The sequence below is a fragment of the Aethalodelphis obliquidens genome, unplaced genomic scaffold (assembly GCF_003676395.1).
Source record: "Aethalodelphis obliquidens isolate GAN/ISIS:26980383/991018 unplaced genomic scaffold, ASM367639v1 scaffold6, whole genome shotgun sequence".
NCBI lineage: Eukaryota > Metazoa > Chordata > Mammalia > Artiodactyla > Delphinidae > Aethalodelphis > Aethalodelphis obliquidens.
This window is the reverse complement of record NW_020837950.1, coordinates 11,444,215-11,470,630: the sequence shown is the minus strand read 5'-3', so window position 1 is coordinate 11,470,630 and position 26,416 is coordinate 11,444,215. Positions and strand designations below refer to the sequence as shown.

The 26,416-nt window shown below is 44.0% G+C and overlaps 1 protein-coding gene and 1 long non-coding RNA gene across 4 annotated transcripts in view; one reads left to right on the top strand and one right to left on the bottom strand.

Moving 5' to 3' along the window:
- Window positions 1-11,574: 11,574 nt before the first annotated feature.
- Window positions 11,575-26,416, bottom strand: part of RBM47 (RNA binding motif protein 47) — a 165,588-nt gene continuing 150,746 nt past the window's right edge. The window contains exons 4-7 of one of the 3 annotated variants that reach the window (XM_027103105.1): window positions 23,464-24,623; window positions 22,384-22,590; window positions 19,362-19,555; window positions 11,575-14,346 (exon numbers count right to left, since the gene is read on the bottom strand). In XM_027103105.1, coding sequence (XP_026958906.1) covers window positions 14,113-14,346; window positions 19,362-19,555; window positions 22,384-22,590; window positions 23,464-24,592 — 1,764 coding nt within the window. In that variant the 5' untranslated portion in view covers window positions 24,593-24,623 and the 3' untranslated portion in view covers window positions 11,575-14,112. The remainder of the gene's footprint in view (window positions 14,347-19,361; window positions 19,556-22,383; window positions 22,591-23,463; window positions 24,624-26,416) is intronic. The other 2 variants (XM_027103106.1, XM_027103107.1) reach the window with 2 other exon arrangements.
- Window positions 24,633-26,416, top strand: part of LOC113618841 (uncharacterized) — a 9,633-nt gene continuing 7,849 nt past the window's right edge. Inside the window, exon 1 of the long non-coding RNA XR_003432142.1 lies at window positions 24,633-25,252. This is a non-coding gene — a long non-coding RNA (uncharacterized LOC113618841). The remainder of the gene's footprint in view (window positions 25,253-26,416) is intronic.

Below are 26,416 nucleotides of genomic sequence, written 5' to 3'. Positions count from 1 at the left end.
GCACCTGTTTAATCTGTACGGTGGAAATACCGAATAATGCTGGACTATCGCACTCTCTTCCTAAGTTGGTGTTTGGTGATAGCACCTTGAAATCAGCCATGGTGGGACTACTTGGACCGTGGAAATTGGCAAAGGCTACAAATCAGGGCTTTTTCTTTCCGGAGAGCCAGTTGTTAAACATTTACTAGCAAGCCACTGCCCAAGCTCGTTACCTACTCATCACAGACAACAAATCTTTATATCTTGGGGCTAAAATGAGTTAATCATAGGTATCCAATAAATTGTGTTGGGACAACAAACTATCCAAAGAATTAAGTTGGACCCCTGTCTCACACCATAAGCATAAATTAACTCAATGGATCAAAGATGTAAGAGTTTAACTAGAAATGTCTTAGGAAAAAACAGGGAAAAATCTTCATAACTTTGGATTTGGCAATGAATTCTTAGATATGACACCAAAAGCACAAGCATAAAAGAAAAAAACAGATAAATTTGACTTCATCAAACTTTTGTCATCAAAGAACACTATCAAGAATATGAAAAGCATGAGAGTTCCCTGGTGGTCTAGTGGTTAGGATGCAACACTTTTACTGTCATGATCTGGGTTCAGTCCCTGGTTGGGGAATTGAGATCCCTCAAGCCACGCTGTGTGGCCAAAAAACAATTTTTTTAATTAAAAAAAAAGAGAATATGAAAAGGTAACCCATATAATGGGAGTAAATATTTGCAAATCATGTATCTGACATGGGTTTGGTATCCAGGATATTTAAAGAACTTTTACAACTCAACAACAAAAAGGCAACCCAATTAAAAATGAGCAAAGGACTTAATGTTTCTCCAAAGAATTTATGTAAGTGGCCAATAAGCACACAAAAACATTATTCACATCATTAGTCGTTAGGGAAACGCAAATCAAAACCACTCTATATACTCCTTAAAACCCACTAGGATGGCTCGAATTTAAAAAAAAAAAAGAGGGACTTCCCTGGCAGTCCAGTGGTTGGGACTCTGCACTTCCACAGAGCGGGCGTGGGTTCGATCCCTGGTATGGCTGGGAAAAAAAAAAAAAGAAAAGGAAAGAGGAAAAAAACTCAGTCTTGGCAAGAATATGGAGAAATCGGAACCCTCATACACTGCTCGTGGGAATGTAAGATGGTGCTGCTGCAAAACAGTATGGCAGTTCCTTAAAAGTTAAACACAGAATTACCTTATGACCCAGCGATTGCACTCCTAGGTAGGTACACACCCAAAAGAAATGAAAATAGGTGTTCAAACAAAAACTTGAACATGAACATTCCTAGCAGCATTATTCATGATACCCAAAACATTAGAAACGATGCAAACGTCCATCAGCTGTTGAATGGATGAATAAAATGTGGTATGCCCATACAATGGCATAAAAAGAAATGAAGTACTAATATATGGGATAACATGGGTGAATTTTGAAAATAGGCCAAGAGGGAAAAAAGCCAGTCATAAATGGCCACATGTTATATGATTTCATTTTTTAAATAAATAAATTTATTTATTTATTTATGGCTGCATCTGGTCTTCGTTGCTGCACGCAGTCTTTCTTTTTAGTTGCATCGAGCAGGGACTACTCTTGGTTGCAGTGCACGGGCTTCTCATTGTCACGGTTTCTCTTGTTGTGGAGCACGGGCTCTAGGTGCGTGGGCTTCAGTAGTTGTGGCACATGGGCTCAGTAGTTGTGGCTCATGGGCTCTAGAGCGCAGGCTCAGTAGTTGTGGTGCACAGGCTTAGTTGCTCTGAGGCATGTAGGATCTTCCCGGATGGGCTCAAACCCATGTCCCCTGCATTGGCAGGCGGATTGTTAACCACTGCACCACCAGGGAAGCCCTATGTGATTTCATTTATAGGAAATGTCCAGAATAGGCAAGTCCATAGCGACAGAAAACAGATCGGTTGTTGCCAAGGACTGGAATGAGAGGGTATGGGGAGTGACTGCTTAATGGGTAAGGGGTTTTTTTTGGGGGGGGGGGTGGCAGTGATGAAAATGTTCTGGAATTATATAGTGGTGATAGTTACCCAATATACCCAACACTGTGAAAGTAATAAAAGCCACTGAATTGTCTACTTCCAAATAAAATGGTGAATATTATGCTAATTTTACCATCAATTTAAAAAATGGAGATGTGGGTACCATGTTTATTACTGATGGAGGAGATTGGAGGATGTTGGAGGACTTAGCCTGGCATGAAAGCCAAATGCGCCTGCCAACTGAGCCCCAAAATTCAGCAGAATTACCCACCCCCTGGTCACAGGCAAAACTGGGTTTGGGAGGACATAGGAGAGGGAAGAACAGAGGGGAACTTGTCTACTTTAGGCTCCCTCCCAAGAGGAAGAGGAAATTGCATAGCCACGAATGCCCTAGGGACACCATGATTTAAGGCAAATGAAAATACATCCATTGAAAAATGCCAGAAGTAATATTAGATTATAAAGGGTCATACTTTATAAACTCATAGTTTTAGCCCATCTCCATATATCCAAATACCTTCTGGACTTTACCTGGATCCTCTACAGGCATCTGAAGCTCAACATGTCCTAAGCTGGGCTTGTCATATGCTCAACCAAATCTGCTACTCCTTCCATACTTTTCCTTTCAGTAAATTGCAATCCAGTGGTACTGGTTAAGAATGTGAATTGTGTTCTCAGATGAGTCTAAATCCTGATTCTGTCACTTACTAGCTGTGTGACCTTGGACAACTTAATTAACCTCTCTGTGCCTCAGGTTCCTTGTCTATAAAATGGAATAAAAATGGTATAATCTGGGCTTCCCTGGTGGCGCAGTGGTTGAGAGTCCGCCTGCCGATGCAGGGGACGCGGGTTCGTGCCCCGGTCTGGGAGGATCCCACGTGCCGCGGAGCGGCTGAGCCCGTGGGCCATGGCCGCTGAGCCTGCGCATCCGGGTCCTGTGCTCCGCGGCAGGAGAGGCCACAGCAGTGAGAGGCCCGCGTACCGAAAAAAAAAAAAAAAAAGAAAAAAGAAAAAAAAAAGGTATAATCTCATGGAGTTGTTAACAGGATTAAACTGGTCAATTCACGTAAAGTGCACAGAACAGTGCTATATCATGTTAGCTATGTAAAACTGCATCTTTAGCCACCCAGTTACCCAGGGAAGATACTTGGGAGTTAGTCTTCATTTCCTTTTGCCCCATCTTTAACTAGTCACCAGCGTTTATTGACTTTTAGTTAACACCTCTTGAGCCCATTCCATCTCTAACCCCTTTGCTAGTGCCTTAGTCCAGCCCACTACCATCTCTCATCTGTTTCCTGCAACAGACTCCTAACTGGTCTCCCTTCCTTTCATCCTTCCCTTCCAGCTTGCTCTCTATGCTCTGGCCAGAACATTCTCTCTAACATGCAATTCTAATCAAGTCACTTCCCTGAAGAAAATCAATTATTGGTTCCCCACTGTGGTCAGGATGGAATCTCACACCTGAATGGTCCGCAACATACACACACACACACACTTCTCAACCACACATCACTAGGCTCACCTCTTATTTTTTTTATTATTATTTATTTTATTTATTTTTGGCTGTTTTGGGTCTTAGTTGCGGCACGCGGGCTTCTCTCTAGTTGAGGCACGTGAGGTCAGTAGTGGCACAAAGGCTAGTTGCCCTGCAGCATGTAGGATCTTAGTTCTCAGACCAGGAATTGAACCTGCGCCCCTGCATTGGAACGCGGATTCTTAACCACTGGACCACCAGGGAAGTCCCCTCAACTCTCATTTTAGACTTTACTTCTTTTGTACTATTTACAGATTCATCACTTACTTTATCAAGATTCCTTCTGTCCCTTCTCAGCCTTCAGAACCCCAGCAGAAATCTCCCCTCTCCAGGAAAACTCCCTAAACCCTGAGTCTGTGTTAAGTGCCCCTTCTCTGTTCTCTTCAAACACTGAAGTTTCTCTCTGTCCAAACACTTCTGCTATTTTATAACTATCTCTTAACTTTTCTGTTTTCCCACTAGACCAGCATTTTCTTGAGAGCTGGAGTCCCTACCCTGAATGCCTAGCACAATACTTAGTATATGAGGTGCTCAATAAATTTTTGATAAATGAGTGGAAGTTTGTTGGGTGGACACTACTAGAGGGACAGAACCTTCTTACAGGAGCTGCAGATGGTTTGGTATGCAGGCTTACCTCAGAGATACTGTAGTTTCAGGCCACCGCAGTAACAAAGATATCACAATGAAACAAGTCACACGAATCTTTTTGTTTTCCCAATGCACATAAGAGTTATGTTTACACTACACTGTAGTCTGTTAAGTCTCCAATAGCATTAAGTCTAAACAAACAATCTACATAGCTTAATTTAAAAATAATGCTTTTGGAAAAATGACACTGATAGACTTGCTCGATGCAGTATTGCCACAAACCTCCAATTTGTAAATAAAAAGCTCAGTATCTGCAAAGCTCAATAAAGTGAAGCACAATAAAATGAGGTCGGGTCTGTAACTGGAGAAAATGGTAACCAGGTGAAAGGAACATAGAATCTTCAGTAACCAGCACAGGCTCTGGTTAATCACAGGGATACTGGTGGTACATACTGTCTGAATATCAGTTCTGGCCACGTGCAGCCAGCAGGAGATAATGCTAGAGAGACACAGAGGCCCGATTATAAAGGGCCCGTTATGTTTTAAGCTAGTGTCTGAACTTTGTACCGTCAGCAGTGGGATGCTGCTGAAGATTTTTGATGTGAGTGGCATTCAGATTTGATTTTAGGAAGATCACTAGCTATAACGTTGAGCACAAGCGGAAGGGCAGCAAGAATGGAGGCAGGGAGGCCCATGTGGAGGCTGCCAGCACCAATGTTCTAGGTCGCCACATGGTTCTAGATGCTACTGGTGCTCCAGAGAGAAAGTGGGGCACTGTCTCTGCTTTCTGGATCCTCAAAACACAAGGAGCCAGACACTCCTCGAGTGATTGCCCATGATATGACTAACTCTGGGGGAAAGGAAGGTATAGAAACACTCAGGTTACTAGGGGGAGCATTCTGAAAAGTGGAAGTGAAGCCTTCAGTGGTTGATCTCCCTTCTATCTCTGGCATATCCAGCTCCACTCAGGGCAGGGTGTATTTAAGGCATCAAGCTATCGTGCATGTTTTTTATTTATCCTTTAAAAAATTTTTTTTATTGGTGTATAGTTGATTTACAATGTTGTATTAGTTTCAGGTGTACAGCAAAGTGAATCAATATACATATACATATATCCACTCTTTTTTTAGATTCTTTTTCCATATAGGTCATGACAGTGTATTGAGTAGAGAGGTCCCTGTGCTATACAGTACATCTTTATTAGTTTGTGGCATGTTTTTTTAAAACTTCAGATTTCAAGGACTTTATTTCTAGTTCTGTTTGAATGGATATATTTAACATTGGGGTGAAAAGGCTGTTCTGTAAGAGATGCACAGAAATGTCTGTTTAACCCAAGAAGTAGGGCTTTTGCTGAGCCAACCAAGTCATTGGACGGCCTCCCACAGAACCACAGAGCTCTTACCCTACTATTCGCATCAGAGTCAAAACTCTCATGAGTTCTATTTAGGGCCCAGATGGGTCAGTGATATCATCGGCGGTTGAATCTACAAGGTAATACTTAAGCTCTCATTTCTGGAGTCAGACCAGTGAGGATCCGAATGCTGGCCCTTCCACCTACACAGCTGTGAGAGCTTGGGCAGTCACATAACCTCTCTGACCTTCGGTTACTTTATTTGTAAAATGGGAGGTAAAATAATAGGAACTGCCTCATAGAGTTGTTGTGAGGATTTAATGAGACCCTGCATTTAAAAGTCTGGTGCAGGGTGAAAGGTCACACCATATTATTTAATTTAGAGTATACTTGTGATCTTGGGCAAGTCAGTTATCCTCTTTAAGCCTCAATTTCTTCCTTGATAAAATGGAGATCATGCTCACCACTGTATTTTTAGGCTCCACCACAAAGCCTGGCACACAGTAGATGCTCAAAAACATTTCGTAATAAATGAATGAAAGAGGAGGAGGAAAGAAGGATGTCTTTCATAACTATCTCACAGACTGTCATGAGGCTCAGATGAGATAGGCCTGAAGAAAGCCTTCTGTGGACAGCGAAATGCTGTTCGAAAATAAGCTAAAATCACGAGTAGTGTTTTAGAATAAAGGAGATTCCTTGACTGGAATGTCTTTCCAGAATTTTATTCAGTTTGTCTCATATCTGGGACACTGCTCCTTAGCCTTGTTCAATGGACTCTCCAGGGGTGTAATTCTTTGGCCCCTAGCAACTCAGAATTCCTACGCCGAGCTCCCTCGACCGGGCTGCCTTTGTGGTACAGTGTCATGGGCAGGTGGAGGACCTCCGGACCCTTGAAGTTAATCTCTGTATTTAACTGGGTATGGCCTTAAATTCCAAAATTAGAACTTTGCTCCTCAGTTTATTGAACAAGGGATCTGCCCTTAGTGAAAATGTGTTACCTACCTCAGTGTGAATTGGTTCATTGCTTCCCTTACTGAGAGTGAAGTTTGATAACAGGGGATGTTAAGGTGCAAGAGATTTGGAAGCCACCAGGGAAAAATGGACGTAGAAAGGTAATCCTACAGGGCCTGGGGGCTCCAGAAGGTTTGGTGCCCCATGTTCTGCCATACATGCTGATTTTTAATCTCTCTTTTCCAATGACCTTTGTGGTCAGGTGACTCAGTTAGGAGATCAGTGTAGCTCCTAGAATAAACAAGTGACTTTAGGTCCTCGCAAAATGGATGAATTATCGTTACACTTCCCTACCGCATCCCCAGCCCTGGAGTTAGACGAGCCAGGTTCAGATTCAGACTCTTTTACTTAGCAGCTAGATGGTCTTGGGGAAGTTATTGAATCTCCCTCTGCCTGCTTGCTTTTTATCTGTAAAATGGGGGTAATAGTAGTAGCTATCTCAGGTATGAAAAAATGACCCAGGCAAAACTAATCTACACTGTTAGAAGTCAGAATGGCGACTTCTCGGTGAGCAGGTAGCAACTAGAAAGGGCCATAGGGAAGCGTCTGGCATGCTGGTCATGTTTCATCCGGATGCTGGTTACATGGAGGTGCTCAGTTTGTGAAAATTTATCAAGCTGTATATATGATATGTGCATAATTCTGCATCTATGTTATTTTTTAATAAAAAGTTTTTTAAAATCCATGTAAACTACTTGACATAGAGTAAGTTACTGTCAACAATTCCTTTTCTCTCCGGCTGAGTGATCACCCTCTAAGGCTTTAACATTATTCCCAAACACAAGGAAAATGACAAACAAGAAAGAGAAATACTCACAGAGGGCAGGCTTTGACTGGGCACTCGATGGTTTAGATATTTGGACTTAGGGGTTAGGAAATTATGCTAAATAAGTAATTTTTGCTATTGTCTCATGTTCAGAATGCTTCTTTCTATAAATGCTCAAGCACATTTAGAATCAGTTGCATTTCCAGAATTTCTCCTCTTAGGAGAGCATCTTATATGGAAAGGGGAGATTAGGTGCCCGTTGGGAAGCTGAGTTTGTATACGACTTTGTATGACTGAGAAAGTGTCGGTGGCCATATTTGAATTGGGGTGGGGGTGAAGCTGACAGAAATACCATTCCCTGGTGCCACCACAGTTTGGAATAAAAGTCTTGAGAAAGGAGAGGAAAAATCCCAGCAGAATGCAACTGGCATGACCCAATGTTATCATGGTACCATGAGCTCAAAATGTCTTGACCCAGCGCCCCCAGCAAGGTCATCTCAGAAACAATTGGGCTCCAGCAACTTGTCTTACCTGCCTCAGAATGACTAAGGCCTATTTAAGCCTCGTGTTTGGTTAATCATTAAAGATTTTTGCCAAACAAAGTAGAACAAGCCAAGAAAGAAGGGTGGCTAAAAATTAGCTCAGGAAAGGTCATATTTCTTGCAAATGCAAGGTTTGGTGTTGCTTTTGATTGTGGGTATAACTGTGTGGAATGGAGTCACAGGATATATAACCCTGTTGAGGAAGCCAGTGCATGTCTGGAGGTTTTACGTGGGACCCTCGTCTACCCTCACAGTCATCTGGAGGACAACGGGCCTCCATCACCTTTGCTGAGAAGGCCGCATTCCTGTGGCGAGGGAGAGTGGGGACAGCTTGGCCGATGCTTGTTATCTGCTGTAAGACTCCAGAGAGGAAGGATGGAAGTCCCCAGAAGGTGGAACCTGGATCTAAAGAAGGAAGGGGTGGGAACCCTAAGAGCCTTGGCTGCCCCTACAAACTCTCCCATGGAAAGATCAGTGTTGGTGGGCATCACCTGGGGCCAGGAAGGCCGGAGAGAGGCAGTTGCCTGCTAGGGGAGTGCTCAGATGCGTCATACTGTTGATTGCTAGACAAGCCCTCAGCCTCTCAGTTTAGGTAAATGTGGGGCACCCCCATTTTCTAAAAGAAACTCAAAGTCCTAAATTGGCATGATTTAGGGTTCTTCCTACTTCCTTGTTATGCAGGCCAAATCTCTTCCTTCCAGTTAATATGGGCCTATGAATCATGTTTAGTGTTGGAGGGAACAAAGGTTGTGTTTCCCCACTCCACACCCTTTCTCCTCCTTTTTTGAGGTTGCCACACTGAACTTCTTTCAGGTACTTGACTATACCACGCTTTTTCTTCTGGGCCTGGGCATTTCCTGTTCCCTCTTCTCCCTGCTCATCTGCCCTTCCTCCTACTCATCCCGTCCTTCTTTGCTTAGATGCCACTTCCTCCCCAAAGTCTTCTTAACCCCTTGCCCAGGCCTGGGTGCGCCTCCCATTTCATAGCCCTTGCAACACTGCCTTATCACGCCCGGGAGTTTCTGGAGGGCAGAGAGGGTCGATTTTGTTGATCATTGTCTCTCCAGTGCCTCATACTGTTCTGGCACATAGCTGGAATTCAACAAATGTTTATTGAAAAAAATGGGTGAACAAGAGCATAAAAAGGTGCCAAATGGAAAGGCTTAAATGAGTTAATACAGTGGGGACGCATTCACACTACAGTTTATAGAGAGGAAGAGAAAGGAAATAACTTTGTCTTTGACATACCAGGCTTTTTAAAGATTCATTAACTCATCTGATTTTCCCGATAACCTTATGAGGTCAGGATAATTATCTCTGTTTTACCAATTAAGAAACTGGTGCTCAGAGAGGCAAGGCGTCTTTTCCAAGGTCACACAGCTGGTAAATAGCAAAGCTGGAGGTTCAGCCCCTAGGCATCCCAACTGCAAGCCCAGCCTGTTCTACCAGGCCACAGTGCTTGACAAGTATTTAGACAATTACATTTTGGTGTGAGGAGTTAGGAAACAGAGGAATACTGGGCACCTAGAGAGGGAAAACTAATGAGAAAGAGAAGAAAGGCTGTATCCAATCTGATAGCTTAGAACTTGGAATTGAAGCAAAACTCATCTCCTGAGTTTCACTCTGTATTTAAACCTACTCCTGTCCTTGACCTTGGATGGTCAAAGAGATGGAGAGTGTGTCAAGGAAGTGGTTGGGCAAGGATAAAGTGAATACATCTGTTATCCTATCAGTAATTTTTTTTTAAGATGAAGATATAATTTTTTTTTAGGGTCATTGTGCCAAATGTGATTTCATCAAAATAGCAATGCCAAAATGTCACATTTCGTTTTTTTAAAAAACCCAACTCTGATATAAAGGTTGCCCAAAAGACTTTATAATATTGGGCTGGCCAAAAAGTTCGTTCGCGTTTTCTATACCATCTTATGGAAAACCCTGAATGAACTTTATGGCCAACCCAATATCATGTAATATACTATATACATCTCTTGAAAATGGTCAACTACCCTAATGCCCTTAAAACAGGGCCTGGCAAGCCAGTAGAATCAATTATAGTTAACAAAATATACCCAGCACAGTGTAGGCCATGTCACAGCACCCAATAAAATGTTGGACTGTCCATAGGATTACCCTTCATGAGAAAAGAAAAATTAGAACTTTGTTTTCTAGCTGTTTTGACTTCCAACTAAATAAGTGCTTATGCACGTTGTCTTGACAGATATTTCTGGAATTAAAACAAATTGGGGCATCTATCCTAGTGAAGAAGCAGAAGAGTATAGTTGACTTCTTAACAATACTTGTTTAGCCCTCTCCATAATCCTCGATACGGCGCTGTAGATCGAATTCCTTAAATCTACCAGACAATTTTAGCAGCTCACCTAGTGCTATGTCTTCCAGGCTGAAAGTAGGCATTTCAGCCATTCTTCCTTCAGTTCCCATCCCCCCAAGGAAAGAGGCTGCATTTGAAAACACACTAAAAGGAACTACACTTGGAGAAAAGCTTTCCTTTTCTTTTTGTTGACCGTGAAGTTGGTTGTTGGCACTACCGAATCTGTCCATGTCCAGGGTCAGTGTGTTTGCTGTTCGAAAGTATCTGGGACTTGGAGTCTGAGCACAGATTTCTGCTCTGGTTCCTACCAGCTGTGGGACCTTGGCCGGTCACATATCTGCTCTGCGTACTTCACCGAGTTCTTGTGAGGTCCCGTGGCAATGGAAGCCAAAAGCCTAATGAATCACCCAAGCAAAGCTTTCATCCCCACCCAACACACTGTTTACCTGCTTATTTTGTCCGTGTTCTCCCACTGGAATGTAAGCTCTGTGTGTGCAAGGTTTTGTTGGTTTTGTTGATGCTGTAGTCACCGCAGCTCCTAGAACAAAGCCGGGCAGGGCAGCATCTAGTAGAGGTGTAATATGCATTTTGTAAGACTGTTAATTCTTTTTCTGACAAGAGCAATCAAACTCTGATTCTGCAACTTGAAAAGCATCTGTACTCTTCTCCTAGAACAAGAAGGAGTCAGCAGATCTTGTTCCCCTTGAAAATACTGGCTAATGATCTGTCATCTTGGGAAGTTCCCTGGTCTCTTCTGCCTCTGAAAGAGGCTTTTTCCTTTTAAGAGGAAGCAGGAAGTTAGAATTCTAAGAAATGTGGGTTGGGAGGCCATGACCCAGGCTGCTCAAGACTAAGAAGGTAAAATTCTTAATCAACGGCAAAGCCACGTAGGGCAGTTTTTAGAAGTAATTCCATTGACAACCTACCAGTTTCCCTTGAATCATTTGATTGGCTTTGCTGATGGATCCTACCTGAAGTTAGTGATGATCTCTAGAGAAAAAGGCGGTACCCTGCTAATCTTGCTGGGTGCTGTGAAAAAGGTGAAACAGAGGGCTTTGGTTTCCAATGCGGTGACCAACATTAGGTTACCCCAGCACTTTCATGAGACCACCAAACAACTCAAGGTCACATCAACTGCCTCCATGTAGATTTCTGAGTGTAAAGCTCTTGGGATCATAAACAAACCAGTGTCAAGAACAGTGACGGGCTTTGCCACATCCCATTCTAATCCAGATGCTGAGTAGCAGATGAGTGCTCAACTTTCTACCACCTGGGCACAAGTTCGAAGACACTGATAATTTACAACTTTTACTATGTGCCTCATCTTCATTAGTAATTCCAAATCAAAGGTATGATTTTCTCCAGCTGAAAATAATGAATTAGTTCCTTCTATGCTGTAAGGGTTATTCTAATTTTGTTAGGAAAAAAGTGTATAAAGAAAAACACAATTTAAAATAAGGTCTTGAAATTGCTTTAAAGAAAGCTTTATTTACTACATACATCCTAAGAATGTATTGTAAATGAAGCGAGATCTAAATAAACTTAAAAGCTTTTCAAATACAATGCAACTAAAGATAACAACTAAACTGCTAGCATGTTTGAAAACAGAGAACTCGAAAGTTTGTTTTTTTTTTAAACATTTATATAGTTTGTTCTTAACCCTAAAAAAAGTTCACATTTCAAGTTACAAACTTACCTCAGTAGTGTACATATGTGAAATGTTTTTCAAACAACAGGAACAGACAGACCATAGGTAGGTAGGAGGCTCACTGATACTTAACGGGCTATGTCAGCAACGTTTATTTTTAAGGTAGTTTGGTAGTTGCCATGTTAAGACACCATTTTTTTCCTTTTTCTTTTTTGCAAATAATTTACAGGCACATGTAAAATACAGTAAGACCCCTGGGTCAGTCTCATCCAGTGAACCTCTGTGATAATGAATCCTTCACTGGAAGGAGAGTAGGAGAGTACTTCTTTCATATAAAGTCAAAGGATGGGGATCTAATCCAGACTGCATTTTGTTGGATTACTCAAAACAACAGATTTGAGTTTGGATGCAGTTTGCTGGGTACAGAATCAGGAACATTGCACAATTACTTTATGTCATTTAAGAACGATGGAGAGGAAGGTTAGGAATGTTTAAAGGCCTTCGCAGGCACTCAATAATTTTATAGAATAGTTAAATAAATATTGCTTATATATAAAAAATTCAACCCACCCTAAGATGAGGGAGAAGAGGGCATTTGGGAATCTCTTAATTTAAAATGTAAAACAAAACTAATACGTTTGCTAAGGGCACTATCCTATTATTAATCCACAATAAGAATGCAGCCATCAGCAAAATTCAGTGAGTAGAAGGTTTGATGGAATCTCCAATATGACATAAAAACACAACTGTGGCCGTGCCATCTATTGCACACCTCACTTCCTTGATAGAACCTTTAAAAAGAAAAATTCCAAGTTGGTGTATTTCCTAAAGTAGATGACAATCTTAACAGTTTACTGTATTTTACATTCACTCTGCTAAACAAAGGCCTTTAACCAGGCACAAAACACTGCAACGATACATTTACTTCCTACTAAAACAAAACTGTTCAATAACATTGAAATAAAATGGTTTCACTTTGCATTCAACTAGGTACCATGAACTTCTGCAACATAAAACAGCTAAAAACAAGGATTAGGAGATATTTACAAACTATCTGTTACTCCTGCAGGTCTCTCCTCCTCCTCCTCCTGGCTGTGCATGCCCCAATTCAGTTCACCTGCCACCTGCATGGCAACGGAGGGAGGCCCTGTTCAAGAAACAGTATTTCCAACACCGTGACAACCACAGACATTTCGCATGAAACGTGGTAAGGCAACTAGAAGCATATCTGCCGACAAGAGTCTTTCAGGGTCTTGTCTACAATAACATTCTCTGTCTCTATAAACTTATACTTCAAAACAAATATAATAACATAAAAGCATTAGGAAAGGAATGAAAGTTGTATATTGGACAATTAAATAGCTATGCAAAGATGTCTTATGCAAACTATTAAAATCTTGTGCTTACACATACTCTGCTATTGAAAATACCTCCCAACCAAACCAAACGCCCCCCAAAAACCAAAAACCCATAACAAAAAACCCCAACAAAAAGAAGTATAAAAGTCATCAATGTTTTCTCTGTCAGAGTAATGCGTTTGTCCTAGACTTGCCGAACACGAAGGTGGGTCTGGGAACAGGGGGACAGGGTGGCTAGTGGGTGGGGAGAGAACCAATCTAAGAGCAAAGGCACTTGGAGAAGGAACAGGGACCCAGGGTGACGGTGGCAGGTGAGAGAGCTTTCCAGTGTTTGGACTCAGAAGTGTGACAAGTCTTTCAATGTTGGCTTAAGGAGAGGTCGAGTGTTTAAAAAACAGAACCGTCATGGATAACACATAGTAACACCCGTCAACTTTTAATTCCAGCAGAAATAGAGGTTTCACTCATTTTAAAATTGCACTTTCCAGTATAACTTTTAAAATAACGTTTTATGTAGTATTTTTAAAGCACTATTGTTTGTATCTTTAAATATTGAATATATTTTTCAAAATAGTTCCCTAGCTGCTCAAGTGTGCTTTTTAATATATAGTTGATATATTTACTATTGAAGGTACTACAAAATAGAAATCTCTGGAGTGCAGAAGTTAAGAAAATAACCTTCATACTGAAAATATATCCTTAAAAATACAAAAACGAAAACCTCTATACAAATGTACTACAGCATACAAATTTTTAAGAGATGGTGTTTAAGGCACAAACCATTGCAAGCCTCTTAGAAATGTACAAACACAGGTCTGCTAAATTGAAAACAGTCTTAAAAAAACTAGTGAAAACTTCATGTATATAAAATATTCCAGTATGGTATCTGATAACATTCTTCACGTTCGGGTTTCGTGTGTGCTAACCCAACACGTTCTTTCTTCATAAATAGTAAAGTGTTCCTTCAGTGGTCGTGGTGGGTGGATCTCAGTAGGTCTGGTAGACGTCGTGGATGGGCACCTGGATAGCAGCGGCGGGGAAGGCCTGAGGTATGTAGCCTGCGTACCCGCTGTAGACGGCGGCCGCCGCGTTCTTCTGCAGCGTGGCGATCGTAGCTGTGGTCGGAGCAGCAAATGGCACATAACTGGCCCCGTAGATCCCAGCAGCGGGAATTCTCTGAACGTTCGGAGCCACCGTGTACACTGGAGTTATTGGGCGGCCCTGAGGAGGAGGGAGAGAAAGAATCCTTACTGAACATGTGTAGCTACTTATCCATTCATTCATTGATTCATTCAACTCCCAGGAGTCTGGAGGAGAAACAGACAGAGAAACAAAAGTGGCCATTCTTGGGCTTCCCTGGTGGTGCAGTGGTTAAGAATCCGCCTGCCAATGCAGGGGACTCGGGTTCGAGCCCTGGTCTGGGAAGATCCCACATGCCGCAGAGCAACTAAGCCCGTGCGCCACAACTACTGAGCCTGCACCCTAGAGATGGCGAGCCACAACTGCTGAGCCCACGTGCCGCAACTACTGAAGCCCAGGCGCCTAGAGCCCGTGCTCCACAACAAGAGAAGCCACTGCAATGAGAAGCCCACGCACCGCAATGAAGAGTAGCCCCCCGCTCGCCGCAACTAGAGAAAGCCCGTGCGCAGCAACGAAGACCCAACGCAGCCAAAAATAAATAAATAAGTTTATCTAAAAACAAAACAAAACAAAAGTTGCCATTCTCAGGGCAGAAAGGCAGAGGGGTAGACAAATAGTAACTGTAAGGGAGTGAGGCAGGAGCCATTAAAGTAAGGTGAAGTTGCATCCTCAAGGCTCATTCGAATTCAGCTGGTGACACTGATGGAATTGGAATGCTCTGGGAAAGTTCCAATGCTCTGGAATCTTCTGCCCACCATTCCACACAATCAGCCTATGCCCCAGAGTGAGCTAGAGATGGGAGTTGAGGTCTACCCTTTACTCAGTTGATCTCACTGTAACTAAGAAGAAATATTTTTCCTGAAATACATGCCAGCTGCCTCAACTCATACTTAACTGAAGAAACATGATGTTTCAAGAACGGAGAGAAAGAAGCATAGTCTGTGACAACTTTACGGAACAAAGTACACAGATCTCCAAAGGGTCAGCTTCTTAAGCTGTGACCTAAAAAGATTGTGACCAGACACAATTTTCAGCAAATGTGATCTCTTCAACCATCTCCCACCTAAGATATGACACCACTATATAAACAAATTGCTGTAGAAGCTTCGAGAAGGAGCCAACTAACTTGAGGAGCCAGAGAAAGCATCTCAGAAGTGGAGACATTTGAGCTGGGTTCTGAAGAATAAGGTGGGACTTCCACATGAGGAGGAAGTGGGGAAAGACAAGCTAACCGAAGCTGCCTCACTGCAGATGCCATGCTGGCTCTGAAAGTCCCTGCTGCTTCCTTCCCTCCATTTGTAAGTGTAACATACTACGTTTTCAGAACAAATAGGAGTATGCAGGGAAGACTGGTTCCGTATTTCCCGAAGTGTTTGCTACAGAGCTCGTTCTCTGAGCTGCTTTATGGAAAAGTAGATAGATGTTTGGTAAAATAAAACACACATTTAACAAAACATCTGGTGCACCTTATGTTTCATAGAATGCCCTCTAGTACGTGCTGCTGTGGTCCCCTTGTCTTAATGTATCTTTAAAATAAACAATTCAGGATATGTGAAATGGAGAATTAGGTTTTAAAAAATTACTTCTTCCTGGATTTTTATAAAGGAATTACTTATCATTCCTCTACAATACCTGCAAATCAGAGTCACAAAATTATGTGCAAAGGAACTTCATAACCTAAGAGTCATTTCTTTCAACTGTAACCAAAATAATAATTATACTAAATGATAACAATAACAGAGAGATTATAGTCTGCTAGGCACTATTCTAAGTGCCTTACTTGTATGATGTTATTTTTCTTTGAAAAATATTTTTTTACCTATTTCTTTTTATTTATAAATTTATTTTTTGTTTATTTTTGGCTGCGTTAGGTCTTTGTTGCTGCGTGCGGGCTTCCTCTAGTTATGGTGAGTGGGGGCTACTCTTCATTGCGGTGCGCAGGCTTCTCATTGCGGTGGCTTCTCTTGCTGCAGAGCACGGGCTCTAGGCACGCAGGTTTCGGTAGTTGTGGCTCACGGGCTCAGCAGTTGTGGCTCGTGGGCTCTAGCGCACAGGCTTAGTAGTTGTGGTGCCCGGGCTTAGTTGCTCCACAGCAATCCTAACCACTTCATCACCAGGGAAGTCCCGGTGACATAGCTTTTAAGCAAGGGGATGTGTGACTCTGGAGCCTGTGCGTTTAGCCTTGCATTATCCTGCCTCCTACAATGCAGTCACAATGAATATCTTATTAGAAACGCTTTACGACCAGGCAGACAATCTTCGGAACTGGGAAGACTGTGGTTTACAGCAAGACAGCAAGCCATCTTTTCCAAATGTGTGGACATCTCTTTAATGACAAATGCACAAAGGGAAGGAATCACAGGGAAGGTGACATCTGAGGAAAACCTTTCCATGTGCTACAGTGCAGCCCAACACCTGGGCTCAGGTGAGCGCAATGGGGTTGGGCTGAGCATAGGGAGTTGGGGAGGGGGAGAGAAAAAGGCCTCAAATTTTGCTCCTCTCAAAAAACGAACGGTTATCTTTGCTCTACCTATACCACCGACTTGTTGTGAAGACTGAGAACACTTTGAGAAATCAATGTGAAAAAATGATCGTCTATACCTGCAAGTTTTTTTTAAATTGCTTGCAAAGGCTATATGAAACTTTGGATATAAAATGGCTAAACAGGAACATCCCTGAGCACCTGCAAAACAGAGGAGGAAGATCGAAGGTGTTCCCCAAGAAGGTTCTGGAAGCCATGCTGGGAACTGATTTCCAGTGTTGCTCTACTCCAAAAAGTTTTCTATTTACCGATCCGTGGAGCTTAAAATGCTCCTTGGGAACTTCCCTGGTGGCACAGTGGTTAGGATTCTGTGCTCCCAGGGCAGGGGGCCTGGGTTTGATCCCTGGTCGGGGAACTAGATCCCACATGCATGCTGCAACTAAGAGTTTGCATGCCGCAACTAAGGAGCCCGCCAGCCACAACTAAGATCCAGTGCAACCAAATAAATAAATGAATAAATATTAAAAAAAAAAAAAAAAGCTCCTCCCTCTGCTGCAATTTGGCAGAGAACACAGAGGCGGCAGAGAACACAGAGGCGGCAGAGGACTGAACATGTCAGAGAACCCGGGTCAACGAACTCGAGGCAGGACACAGAGTACTTAGACCTGAGGGAGAGTGGCAGGGCCACACACACTCAAAGAAGCCATTCCCACGTTACAAAGGAAGTAGCTCCTGGCATTCTGCAGAATACACTGGAGAAGGAAACAATCTCCACAGGAATCAACTGCTAATGACAGCACACTGAACAGATTCCCAAACCACAACTTCGTGTAAAGACCCCACGGCAGCATCCAGTGCAGACTGACATGAGATAGAAACAGTCTGCATTCCAGAATGTGATCATGAAGCCTGGAACTTGGGGTCCACCAGAGCTGTGACCATGCAGCAAAGACCAAAGTTCACGAGTTTCTTAGCAAAGAGGAATTAGAAATTATTAGCAGAATTCCACAAAGTAATGCCTGTAGGTTACTGTATATATTTATAGTCAGGCCACAGGAATAACTACTTTGTGAGTCATTTCCAACCTATTCCTTTTTTTGGCTTTTTGCAGTTAAAGAATACTTGACGATATATTGATAGATAAATAAACTTCACATGGCCTGACCCTTTCTGAAGAGTGCAGTCAAGACTGGGGCTCAGGGCTTCCCTGGTGGCGCAGTGGTTGAGAGTCCGCCTGCCGATGCAGGGGACGCGGGTTCGTGCCCTGGTCCGGGCAGATCCCACATGCCGCGGAGCGGCTGGGCCCGTGAGCCATGGCCGCTGAGCCTGCGCGTCCGGAGCCTGTGCTCCACAACGGGAGAGGCCACACAGTAAGAGGCCCGCGTACCGCAAAAAAAAAAAAAAAAAGACTGGGGCTCAGAGTGGGCAACAGCAAGCAAACAGCAGGCTACTGTGAGGGTTCACAGTCTGGCTCTGTTTCGGCATCACTGAGGAGCTGGGACAAAATATGGATTCTAGCACCCCAGCCCAGTTCTGCTGAACTGGAATCTTCTGGGCTTTGAATCTAAGAATCTCTGTTTTATCAATATAAACATGTCCCCTGGATAATTCTTACTCAATTAGATAAAAGACATCCCCGGCCTGAGTTTTTAATATGCTTGTTGATTGATAAGGTAGTTGAGATTCACTGCCTCACAAAGGAGAGCTTCAACGAGATTATTTTTCTGTCTGGATGAATGAGATATCACATAGGTATCCCTGTGTGCTACACACTGCAGATACAAAGCAATGTAAGACGTAACTCTTGTTCTGGAAGAACTTCGTTTTAATTGGGGAGATGGAACACACTGGCAGTCAAATGCCAAGTAATACTGTAGGTAATGAGAAGTATGGGAGACATGATTTCCAAGGTGAGATGTGGATGGGAAAGATTCTGGAGAAGAAACCACAGAGAGGAGAACACTATGAGTAAGTAGAGGTGGGGAAGGAGGATGGAATAGTAAGACTGGATTGGGAGGAGATATGGGAATAGTTGGATATGGTTGTAAGAGAGGAGTAAAGGCAGATTTTGTAAAGTTTCATGTATCTTTATCTCTATAGATATTTCTCTAGACATTTCTCTCTCTACAGCCACACGTATATATATGTATACACGTATACATATGTATCTACTGATACAGAGAGAGGGAGGGAGGGAGTGAGGGAGCAGCAGAACTTTAAATAACTCTTCACTGAACTATAATCTGGAATGGGAAAACGTGAACTATCTCCTGGGATTTTGTGTGTCAGCTCCTTAACAATAAGAACATGAGTTAAAAATTATCCAGTATCATAAAAAAAAATAGTATGTGTAATATTATGACACTGAAAAATTACACATGCCATTTCTGCATATTGCTTCCCATCTTTAATACAGTGACGATATTGGGGTAGTACAATTATGACTAAAATTTTTTCTGTCCTGCCATGATTTATCTTACAAAATTTGTCTGTCATCCAGTCCCATAGTTCTAACAGAGAGCTAGGCACACAGTAAATTCTCCTGTGGAGTATTAAATGAATCCACGACACATGAGGCCTCACACAAACGCAACGACCGCAGTAAGAACCCTACCTGGAAAGGTGGTGGCGTGGACACGGCAGGGATGACGGCGGCGGCCGCGGCCGCGGCGGCGCTGGCTGGGTCTGGCTGCACAGCGATGGGGCTGATCATGTGCTCCATTGTGTGGATTTTACCATCTTCAATCATTTTAGGAGCCGGAGCTGCCTGAAACATGGAATACTGGGCCCCGATGGCAGGGATGGCCACTGCAAGAGAAGTAAGAAGGAAACACAGGTCAGTCATCCAGTCACTGAAGGAGGTCCATCACTTTCTCAATATTTTTAAAAACCAAGTTTAGCAGCCAAGGGCTCTCCCTGCTAACTAATGCTCCCTCAGTACAGGTGCTACCCAAGAGGAAGAGAGAGGAGGTGGCAGGTACCCCTCCTCCCCTTGACTTGACTTTCAAAAGGAAACACATGGGTACCAATGGGGTCTCCCCACAGATCATCAGGGAAGGAAAGCTTAGAGTTAGGTTTCTGCACCCACATTTCCTACTGCTTCTAACAGAAAATCGCATTTTGACTCTTACTCTTGAGGTTCTACAGAGCAAGAAAGGGCCTTCTAATTCTGAGAAAACAGTCTCAGAATAAGAAGTGAGAGCAGAGGCTTGAGGCCCAAGAATGTGAGAAGGAGACTGCTGGTTCCTTATCACTCATCTAATTCGTCACCAGACCCGCTGCCCTTTTCACTTTCACCACGTTTTAAAAAGCTGGTGCTGTTGAGGGTTTCATTTTGAGAACTCAGAGGTCTGTGTACATCCTCCCCACCCCACATTTCAGATTTCAATATTACTGACTCAAGGAAAAATACATAATAAAAGACGGAAAATTCCCTAATTTTCTAATGGCCAGTCATAATAGCAAAGCAGTAGAGTGACTGCTTTTTTTGGTGGTACCTGCCAATTCAAAGACATGTTTCTGTGAGTCAAGTCCAAAGGGCTCATTTCAACCAGAGATTCAAACAGACAGCAGTTATTGAATGTCAATGTATGATAAGGAGAGGTAAAAAGAAAAAAAAATACTAGCCCTGATGTGGGGGAGTTTGCGTGAGTGTGTGGTATGTGTGTGGTATGTGTGTGTTGCAAGGAAGAGCAAGAATATTGAAATGCATACACAAAGTAACCTTTCACTTATGTTTTTTCTCCAACTGTAAGTAATTTCTTCTAATAAAAGCTGACGATATAAGGTAAAGAGAAATGACTGTGGGCTAAACAATGATACAGCCATTCAATAAAATATACCTAAAATCTTTTTTTTTTTTTTTTTTTTTTTGCGGTATGCGGGCCTCTCACTGCTGTGGCCTCTCCCGTTGCGGAGCACAGGCTCCGGACGCGCAGGCTCAGTGGCCATGGCTCACGGGTGCAGCCGCTCTGCGGCATGTGGGATCTTCCTGGACCGGGGCACGAACCCGTGTCCCCTGCATCGGCAGGTGGACTCTCAACCACTGCGCCACCAGGGAAGCCCAAAATATACCTAAAATCTTAACCAAATCTTTTACCTGCCTTTCCATCCATGTGATCTTGTGCCCAGATACTTCACTACTGCCCTGGTGTTCCTCCTAAAATACATAGTTCTAATTTTCTGGATTAATCAGAAATAGAGGTCACGGGGATAGGGCCCAGAAAGGGTTATAAGTTTGAGCTATATTTGAGTTGTACTAAGCAACTCTGGATTATTCTGGCTGTCAGCTACTACATGCCCCAGAACACAACTATATGCTTAAAGGTTGTTTAAGAGTTCTTTTCTCTAGTTAAGTCTTAAGCTAATGCCAACAGGAGTCCCTTTCCCAACAAGTAGAAGTGACAAGTCTTGTATCCAGGCTCTGCTTTATGGAATTATAGGGAGAAACAGGATCTGTTTTACACTGCTTAAAGCACCAATGGCATTTATAAGGAAATCCAGTCTAAGGAGTCACTTACCTGCAGAAATTGCAGTATTTTTTCACAGGCATTAAAAAAAAAAAAAAAAAAAAAAAAATCACCGGATTACTTCAAAAGGAAGCTCTACTGGGAAAATGCTTTGTAAGCTCTATGTGGCCAATGCCAACCTACGCTCCACTCGCACAGCTCCCTTGAGTCTGTTTCAGCCAGGAGAAGGAGTGCAGACCTCAGCCAACAGAAAGTCAGAAAGGCTGAGCTTCCAAGTGAGGATGTTCTCAAAGAGTTCTTCAATCTACCCTCCATGAGAGCGGGAAAAGGTCTGGAGGAGGATCAGGGAAGAATCTCCCATGTGTGGGCTTGTGTGGTGTGTGTAAATAGGGAGTCTGTGCTATGTTCACACTGTGGAGTTAAATAAAGCTCCTTGCAGGTTAGGATCAGAAAGACCTGTTTCACATTAGGCCAACGAGCACTAACAATGTTGGAAAACTGGTTTGTGGGGCCTGGTTTGTGGAGGGTGGAAGCAAAGTTCAAGGTCCCTGGCTTGAATTACTTGAGTGCCCCTACCCCCAATCTACGGATCCAGCAAAAGGCGGAAATGAGAGCTGGAAATCAGCCGCAAAAACTTTCACTGCTGCTCCCAGGCATTCTGGTTTGTTAAGACCATGACGAGAGACAGCAGTGTTATTTGCTCCTGAAGGGGAATTTTCTACCCTTCCCAGCAACTCTCAGAACTAGCAAAGAAATGCGCCTTCTGGCTTCCGATGCATGTGGTAGAAATAGGCTTGAGTAAGGAGAAGAAAGTTTTTAGCTGGTAGAAGACACAGAAGAGACTCCTGTTCTTCTATCTCTGCACACCCCATCCCAATCTGCCTAGTTGAGAATCTGCCTAATTGAAAAAAAGCCTAACAACTGGTGATGCCCATTTGAAAAACCCACTAACGGAAAGTTTGACTGGAACGTGGTCAAAACTAGACACTAGACTATCTCCCTAAGTTCTAGATAAGAAGGCCCAGGAGGCCACATTCCTTGCCTAATCTTCGGTTGCCTTTGAGAAGAGGAACCCATATGCAGAAAAAAGTACCCAAGGAAGTCACTTCAAAGGGAGGGCTAGGGTTCAGACTGAAAAGATCCATTCTCACGCCAGTTTATACTGACCTGTACCAGGTTTAATGGCAACTGGATTGACGGCAGAGATTTCCAAATTCGGTACAAGTTCATATCCTTTTTCTTGTTGTTTTCCTTTTCCTTCATGATATCGGCTATATATACCACGGCCAGCAGAATATCCCCCAAGGTAGGAACCCCTGGGCCCTGGGGCTCTGTTGCCAGCTGCACCTCGACCCCGGCCTCTTATGCTGCCTGCTTATAATAACAACACAAAACATGATGAGCTACCAATAGCAACAGTACAGGAGGCGGACCTTAGCTCAAGGTTCCTGGCACTTAGGTGTTTGCGCTGGCTCTTAGCTGCAGGTGGCTACACCTCTGCCCTTCAATGAGCCGGAAGATGCTTCACACCTTCTGTTCCAGCCTAGGTGCACCCTAAAATGTCTGCTTAATGCAAGAGATGAACTTGAAGGGTGAGTTCCTAGGACTGCAACTGCAACTCCAATAAATAAAAATGTTCACAGACTGTAACAAAGTTAGTTGTGGAAGGGGAACTGCTAGTCACCTTTCTCATTTTATGCATGAGAAAACAAGCCTCGGGAGGTTAGAGGGGCTGACTTAAGTCACAGAAGCAGTTAATCAGAGAACAGGACCCAGAGGCTAAGCATTCTGCTTCCCGGTGTAATGCCTGGTTTCATTACAGGCTAGCCAGTGACTACAAACAAAACAACCCCAACAAAAAACCCAACGACAACACTGTGCCCCCTAATCCCCAACATTCTAAAGATTTCATTTCACACGTAGTTTTTAACCTAAGAACCCAGAGCCTTGTGGACTAGCCCCACAGTAGGTAGGCCCTGGAAAGGCTGAGCGCCGGAAGGGCGTGCATGCGCCCATGATTCTACCACTCACCCCACACATACTAACGATCTGCATTTCTCTCAGTGCTGTAGAAGTGCATGCCTTAAGCGCCAGCAAAGAACAGAACCCAGAACCCACACCCAAACGAGGGTGGGTAAGGGGGTCGCCGTCCACCGGCTCGGTAAATGACAGCCACCACACCCCCGACGCCGCCCGCCCGGCAGACGCGGATCCCTGGGCCTACCCAGGCAAGGAGTCCCCACTAACCTTTCACGAAGTAGTCCCTGTTGGGCCCAATGAGCGCGTTGTAAGGGTAGCCATAGTAGGCCAGCGTGTAGGGGTCGCAGGAGTACACGTAGCTGGGCTGTTGCACCACTGCCGCCTCGGCTGCGCCGCCGCCCTTGGCTGCCTTCTGGTAGCGGGAGTACTGCTCCTTGTCCACGGGCTTGGCCAGCGTCACCTCGAGGCACGAGCCCTCCAGCTCGGTGCCGTTGAGGTTGTTCATGGCGTGCACGGCGTCCTCGCGGCTGGCAAAGTGCACGAAGGCGTAGTCGCGGATCTTCTTGACGCGCTCCACGCAGCCCGGGTTGAACTGGCCGAAGCTCTTTTTGATGGTGTCCTCGGTGGTCTCGATCATGAGGTTCCGCACGTAGAGGATCTTCACGGTCTCCATTACGTCCTCGTCCACGTCGATCTCAGGCTCGGCCCAGTCCACGGCGATCTGGTGGCCCCAAAGCTGGATGCGGCCGGGCATGAGCTTGCGGCGCGCCATGGCGGCGGCGCGGTGGCTCTCGTACTCGACGAAGGCAAAGCCGCGGTTCTTCATCTTGTCGGCCGCGCTGGCGTAGACGATCACGTCGAGCACGCCCTCCGTGACCTTGGCAATCTCCTCCAGGATCTCCTCGCGCTTCTTCATCTTGGGGATGCCGCCGATGAAGAGGCGGCAGTTGTCCACGCTGCAGCACACGCCGAGCAGGCGGCCGGGGCGGATCTCGTAGTTGTTGAGCTCACGCACGGCACGCTTGGCCTCGTGCTTGTGGCAGTACATGACGAAGGCGTAGCCGCGGTTCTTGCCGTCGAAGTCCATCATGAGGCGCAGCTCGTAGATGCGGCCCACTGCCTCGAACACGGGCACCAGCTCGTCCTCGTACACGTCGCGCGGGATCTTGCCCACGAAGACCTCGCAGCCGCGCTGCGGGTGCGGACCTTCCCAGCCGGGTGGCGGGCCGCCGTACTTGCGCTGCCCGTTCTCCTGCACCATGCTGTAGCCCGTGCGCTCCATCAGCGCCAGAAGCGCCGCCTCGTTGGGCGCGCCCGCCACGCCCTCGGGCACCTTGGCGGAGGACCCAGCGGCCGACTCGCTGCTCATGGCTGCGGTGGAATCCTCTGCGGTCATAATGTCAAAGGCATCCAAGCCCAGCGGAAACCTGGGGGAGGCAAAAGGGAGGGGGTGAGTGTGGAATCTTTACCGAGTTGAGTCAGAACTTGACTTTTTTTTTTTTTTCTTTCTTTCTTCTTCAAAGCCATACAAGACTCACGCTTAACTATCAGGGGGTTGAATGAGAAATAAGATGGAGACCGCTCTAGATATGCAGCAGCCCTAAAATTGTCTCAATTGGGCAAGGTGTTTTGCAGGAAAAACCAGAAGTGACTCGGGGAAAAAAAATCAGAATGAGCAAGTACTTCCGCTTAGTCAGTAACCCAATAGCTTTGAAGCATAGAGAACCTGCTGTCATTGTTGGGGAAAACTTCACGTTCTTGCAGCAGTTGGCAACATCTTTTGCTTAATTCCTGCACTGTCAAGTCAGACTGACTTCCTTTTAGTTACAGCATTTTACCCCCTTTATTTCGTTGACAGACAAAACCTCTTTGCTTTCTTTTTTAAGACAGCCTTTTTCATTTAGGAATGGAAGGAGGGCAATGTGTTTATATTGTTAAGGAAAAAACCGAGGAGGTGTTACTGAAGATACAGAGCTGTGTGTGGAAGCTTTTTACAAGGAAGAAATGGAACACCCACATTACCAAGGACTTGTCCTGGGAACTGTGCTAAGAGCTGGTAAGTCTGATTTTTACGGTGTTGTTCCCTATTAGCAAAATTCTTGGTATGAATCATTCATGGATTTGGAATCAGTGCACAAAGAGCTAGATTAAGTTCAGGCTGGGGGACTTCTGAAGCAGCAACAACCTGTTAAACTACACTATAGTTTTCAGAGAACTGTCCCATGCATTATCTTATTTGATCTTCTTAATCTCCTTTCATGGGAAGTGATATTATCATTAGTCCCAAATGTCTATGGGGAAATAGGCTCAGAGAGGTTGAGTAAATTGCTCATTTCACACAGCAAGTATCAGCTCATATCAGGACTTGATTTCAAGGCGTATGGCTCCAGATTCCATGTTCTTTCTTTGAAACCAGTGCTGAGCAACAGAACTTTCTGTGACGATGGAAAACCTGTCACTAGCCACTTGTGGCTACTGAATACTGGAGATGCGACTATTGCAGAATTTTTCATTTTACTTTAAAATTAAATAGCTACACCAGTGCAAGTCTAAATCATGCCACCTTCACTCCTATAGCATAGGGCTCATGGAAATGATTTTAAGTTATGCAGTGAGATTATCACTAGGAGCTTCGTATTTTGCGTTTGTAGAGAACAGCTCTGATTAGCTTTTTAAAAAATGAAGTTTAGTTCATTTTTTTGGTCTGTGATAGTATTCAAGTAAATTCTATGGAAATTAAGAAAAATAAGAAAAAAAGTTATTCCTAATTCTCCTACCCAGTGATAGCCACAATTAAACTTTCCCATCTTTCTTTCAATAGTTTCTTTTGGAGGGTGGGCGAGGTGGAGCTGGGCTTCCAATAAATTTACATCCTGCTGCTTTACTTCATTTTAAAAGCATTCTTCCACGCTCTTAAAACTGTGAAAACATAATTTATAATAGCTGAATAAGGTTTCATCATTCAACTAAATTTTTTCCATTTTTTATCATTTAAAAAAATTTACGAGGCCAGACACTATAAAACTCTTAGAGGGAAACATAGGCAGAACACTCTATGACATAAATCACAGCAAGATCCTTTTTGACCCACCTCCTAGAGAAACGGAAACAAAAATAAACAAATGGGACCTAATGAAACTTAACAGCTTTTGCACAGCAAAGGAAACTGTAAATAAGACGAACAGACAACCCTCAGAAAGGGGGGGGGGGGGGGGGAGAA